General features: G+C 72.6%; 2 protein-coding genes across 2 annotated transcripts in view; one reads left to right on the top strand and one right to left on the bottom strand.

The window, feature by feature from the left end:
• ALG3 (ALG3, alpha-1,3- mannosyltransferase) overlaps window positions 1-696 on the bottom strand; it is a 5,313-nt gene extending 4,617 nt beyond the window's left edge. The window contains exon 1 of the mRNA XM_026045241.1: window positions 248-696. Within this exon, the coding sequence (XP_025901026.1) occupies window positions 248-696 (449 nt within the window). The remainder of the gene's footprint in view (window positions 1-247) is intronic.
• An 854-nt stretch (window positions 697-1,550) lies between these two features.
• On the top strand, window positions 1,551-4,653 carry EEF1AKMT4 (EEF1A lysine methyltransferase 4). The gene is made up of 3 exons (XM_026045240.1): window positions 1,551-1,566; window positions 1,771-2,054; window positions 4,293-4,653. The coding sequence occupies exons 1-3, from the start codon at window positions 1,551-1,553 to the stop codon at window positions 4,578-4,580; spliced, it is 588 nt and encodes a 195-aa protein (XP_025901025.1). The 3' UTR covers window positions 4,581-4,653.

Raw genomic sequence — 4,653 nt, 5'->3', positions numbered from 1 at the left:
GGACCGGAATCGAAGCCGTGGGAACCAGATCAGGCCAGGACCGGGCCGGGAGCGGAGCTGTGCGGAACCGGTTCGGGCCGCGCCGGAGCCGTGTGGAGCCGGTTCGGGCCGGGCAGCCGCYGCCTCCGGCACTGCGGGGCTCAGCRTGGGCGGGTGGGATTCGTCCCGGAGCCGGGAATCCCAGCGCAGGGCCAGGACTGGTGCTGGTAGGGACAGGGCTGGAAACGTCCCCCTCGGCTCGCGGCACCCGCTCGTGGCGGGAGGGCCGGAGTGTGCGGTGACGGTGGGGACACGGCTTGGGCGGAGGGCAGCAGGGCCCGGGGACGCCGTGCCGGGCGCCGGGGACACCGTGCCGGGCGCCGGGGACACCGTGCCGGGCGCCGGGGACGCCGTGCCGGGTGCTGGGGACACCGTGCCGGGCGCCGGGGACACCGTGCCGGGCGCCGGGGACACCGTGCCGGGCGCCGGGGACACCGTGCCGGGTGCTGGGGACACCGTGCCGGGCGCCGGGGACACCGTGCCAGGTGCTGGGGACACTGTCCCCGCTGGCACCAAGCAGAGCACCGGGGAAGAGCCGCGGCTCTGCGGGCCGGTGATGCGGGGCCGCTGGGGACCTTGGGCTGCCGAAATGCCCGGACTGGCCCAGGACGGTCCCGGCTGGCCCAGCTGGGCGAGCGGTGACGGGCTGGGGGACATTGGATGGGGCTGGGCTGGGGTCTCAGTAGGGCTGTTGGGGCCCTGCCGAGCGCCCTGCCCTGGCTGCCGGGGGGGACGTCCTGCCCCAGCAGGGATGTTCTGCCCCAGCGGGATGTCCTCTCCGAGCAGGGATGTCCTCTCCGAGCAGGGATGTCCTCTCCGAGCAGGGATGTCCTGCCCGAGCAGGATTTAGCAGGACCGTGAGGGCTCTGAGCTCATTTTAATCCTACCTGGGGCTTTATCTGTTTCTGATCTGGCCGCTGCCATGGATTTAACCTGGCAGTTTTTTTTTAATCCGAGTTCTCCCCGGGGCTGGAGCSTCGGAGCAGGTTCGGATTAACCGGGTCTAATCACCTGATCCTGTTAGCGGATCAATCTACGTGACCTGTGATTAACAGCATCCCAATCCCCCTTTCCCCGGGGCCCCGCGGCCCCCTCTCCCCATCCCAATGGAGAAGGGGCCGCGGCGCCAGCCGGCACGGAGCCCTTCCCGGTGCCCGCGGCGTTGGGAGCCTCCCGGCAGGGCCAGGGCCGCTCCTGCYTCCCCGCATCCCTCCCTCCGCCGCCGCTGCCTCCCGGCTAAGTCCTGCCAGATGGTGCCGGGCGCCCTAATCTGCTCATTTGCCAGCGGGCTCTGTGCGGGGCCGCGGGGCCGGCGCCGGCAGCGCCGGAGGGGCTCCCGGTGCCGCCAGCTGCTGCGGAGCGGGGGGGACGTCGGCTCCCTCCCGCCCTCCGTGGCTCCCACACCCGGAGCCGCTCCGGGCTCGCGTCCCAGCCCCTTGGGTGTCCCGTGGAGCGGGGGCTGTGGGGGGCTCGGCTGCTCTCGGGGGCTGCMTGGCTTGGCAGACCCCCACATGGCTGCAAAGGGTGGTCGGGAACTGGAGAAACGTCCTTAATTGTCACCAATTATCGGCACAGCGGCGCTTCCAGCCGCGCAGTGACCCTCTCCGCYCCGCGCTGTGTCTCCGTGGGGCTCCGAGGGTGGGAGCAGGGCTCGGGGCGGCAGGGTCCCCGCCGTGGCACCGCGTGGGGCTCTGCTGGCACCGCCTGAGCGCCGCCCGTGCCGCCCCGCAGGCTGCGGGACCAGCGCCCTGAGCCACGACCTGCACGCGCTGGGCTACACGGACGTCACCAGCATCGACTTCTCGCCCGTGTGCATCGCGGCCATGCGGGCTCGCCACGCGCGCTGCGCCGGCCTGCGCTGGGCCGTCATGGACATGCGCGCCCTGCGCTTCCCCGACGCCTCCTTCGACGTGGTGCTCGAGAAGGGCGCCCTGGACTCGCTGCTCACCGAGGAGAGGGACCCGTGGCGCGTGTCGGCGCAGGGCGCCGCGGCGCTGCGCCAGGTGCTCACCGAGGTAGGGCACGCGCGGGGCTCGCCTCGGCTGTCGCCTCCCCGAGGGAGCCGTCCCTGCCCTCGGGATGTGCAGGGATCCTGGGTCCGGTCCYGGGCGGGGGCGCTGGGAATGGTGGCGGTCCCCCGCTTTGCAGCCTGTTCAGGGACATCGCCGCAGCAGGGCCCGGCTGTGCCCGGGGACGTGAGGGCGCCCGGGGGGGCGCCGGTGGCCCCGGGCAAGGTGACAAGCGCCGCGGCCCCCATGGTGGCCCGGTGTTGCCACGGCAACGCGGTGCCATCGAGCGGCGCTGCCGCCGGGACGGGCGATGCCTCCGGCGCCCGCTAATTGGCAGCGGTGGCGGGAGCCGCACGGAGCCGCGGGCGGGAGCGGCCCCCCTGCTCCGGCCATCGCTCCCTCCTCCTCCTCCTCCTCCTCCTCCTCGCGCCGCCGGGGAACGAGCAGCACCGAATCCCGCGGTGCTGGCAGCCTCAGCGCCGGGGCTGTCCCCACATCCCGGCTGCGCCCTGCCGGGAATGCTGCCTGCCCTTGTTTGGGAACGGGAGGATTTAGCCCCCCCACACACRCGTTTAATCCTCTGCTCAATCCGTGCCCTCTGCGCGCGGTGCTGGGCGCTCCCGGGGAGCTCTGCTCGTCCCGCTGCCCTCCCTGCTGGGGCCCGGGATGCTCCCTGCGGAGACGTCGTGTCCCTTCCCGCATGATTGTCCCTTTCCCGGGTGGCGGCCACTTTCCCGGGTGTTTCTGTGCCTGCTGGGGGAGTCCTCGGTCCCCCTGGAGCGCCCTGTTCCCCCTCGTGGGCTCCCGCTGTGTCCCGGGAAGCTCCCCCGGCCGGGGCGGTGGCCGGCGGCGGGATCGGAGCCGCTGCCGCCAACTGCCGCCCGCAATCCTCTTAGGGCCCCGCGCCGGGATCTCGCTTTAATGGGATCAGCTCTGCTCGYGGGGCCGGGGGGGACGTGAGGCCGGGCACACGCGCCGCCCGCGGCATCCCCGGCACCGCGCGGCCCCGCGCCTGCTCCGGCTCCTCCGCTCCATCCCGGTCCCCGCCCGCTCTCGCTCCCGGAGCCGGGAAGCGTTTTGGGAGCCAGGGAGATTTTTCCTGTGCCCGTCTCTTAGCAACGGCCCTTGCTGCTCCATTAGCGCGTGCCGGGGTGCGGGAGCCGGGGTGCGGGAGCCGGGGTGCGGGAGCTCCCGCGTCCCCATTGTGGGTATCGGGAGCGCGGCCGCGGCTCCCAGCCCCGCTCCGACACCCCTCGTGCTGCGAGATGGGTGCCGAGGGGAGGGCGACGTGTCCTGCCTGCCCTCCCCGGTCCTGGGCGGCACCGGGGGGGCCGGGGTCTCTCTCACGGAGACCCACGGGGCCTGGTGCCTCCCTGGGCTCCTCTTCTTTCTCTGCCCTGTCCTTCCCACACAGGGGTTTTGGCCGCCGGCCCTTCCCCGCATCCCCCTCCCCGCCATCCTCCCGCGCCCTTCAGCTCTGCCCTCGGAGCCCTGGTGCTTCCCGCGAGGATTAACCCGGAGCTTGGGAAAGCCCCGGGGCCTCCGTGCCCCTCCCGCGGCTCTGCCCTGCCGGCTCCGCGACGCTGCGGCCGGGAATGGTGCAGTGGGGGAGTCCCCATCCCTGTCCCCGTCCCYGTCCCCGTGCTGGCATCGCGGTGCTGCGCCCGGGAAGGGCGCATGCGGGGGCGTCCCCATCCCTATCCCTGTCCCCATGCCAGCTCCGTGGCTCTGCAGCCAGGAAGGGTGCACGCTCCTGCTGCAGGGGCTTCCCCATCCCTGTCCCCATCCCAGTTCTGCGGCGGGGAGGGAAGCGCCGGGGGCTGCCTGCCCACCCCGGGCGCTGCCTTTGCATGCCGAGCACGCGGGCRCTGGCCGTAAAAGCCTTTTGACATTGGATAAAGCCAAGCAAGAAAATTGATGTTCTTTTCCATCCTATTAGCGGGGGCTTAGTTCCAGCGAGGAGAAAACGGTGATTAAAAGGGTCGAGTCCTTGGCAAGTCAGAGGCCGCCACGGCAGGAGCGGGGTCCCGTGGCACCCTGGGGGCTCCGTGCCCACGAGGGGCCGGGGGGCAGAGGCGGAGAAGGAGCTTTGGGGCCATAGGGGTGCCCGGCGGGCGGTGGGGAATGGGGATGTGCAGAGCCCGGTGCCGTCCCCAGCGGGTGGCACGGAGCACACCGCGTGTCCCTGCTGTGTTGGGGGTCACYGCGTGTCCCCGCGTCACCGTGTGCCCTCCTCCCGCGCAGGTGAGCCGCGTGCTGCGCCCGGGCGGCCGCTTCGTGTCCATCAGCTTCGCGCAGCCGCACTTCCGCAAGCCGCACTACGCGCAGGACGCCTTCGGCTGGTCGCTGCGGCACGCGCCCTACGGCGACGCCTTCCACTACTTCGTGTACGTGATGCGCAAGGGCGAGCGCCTGGCCTCGCCCGACCGGGCGCTGGGGCGCAGGCTGCACCAGCCCCCGCCGGCCCCCGACGCGCCCCGGCTGCTGCTGGACCCCGACGACGAGGATTTCCTCCTCGCCATCGAGCTGTGAGGCCGCGCTGCACCGGGCCGGGCCGTGCCGTGCCATGCTGCACCGGGCCGTGCCATGCAGCACCGTGCTGCAC

Source organism: Nothoprocta perdicaria, unplaced genomic scaffold (assembly GCF_003342845.1).
Source record: "Nothoprocta perdicaria isolate Ctin4 unplaced genomic scaffold, notPer1 scaffold_4, whole genome shotgun sequence".
NCBI lineage: Eukaryota > Metazoa > Chordata > Aves > Tinamiformes > Tinamidae > Nothoprocta > Nothoprocta perdicaria.
The sequence above is the reverse complement of the archived record's forward strand: the minus strand, read 5'-3'. Positions and strand labels throughout refer to the sequence as shown.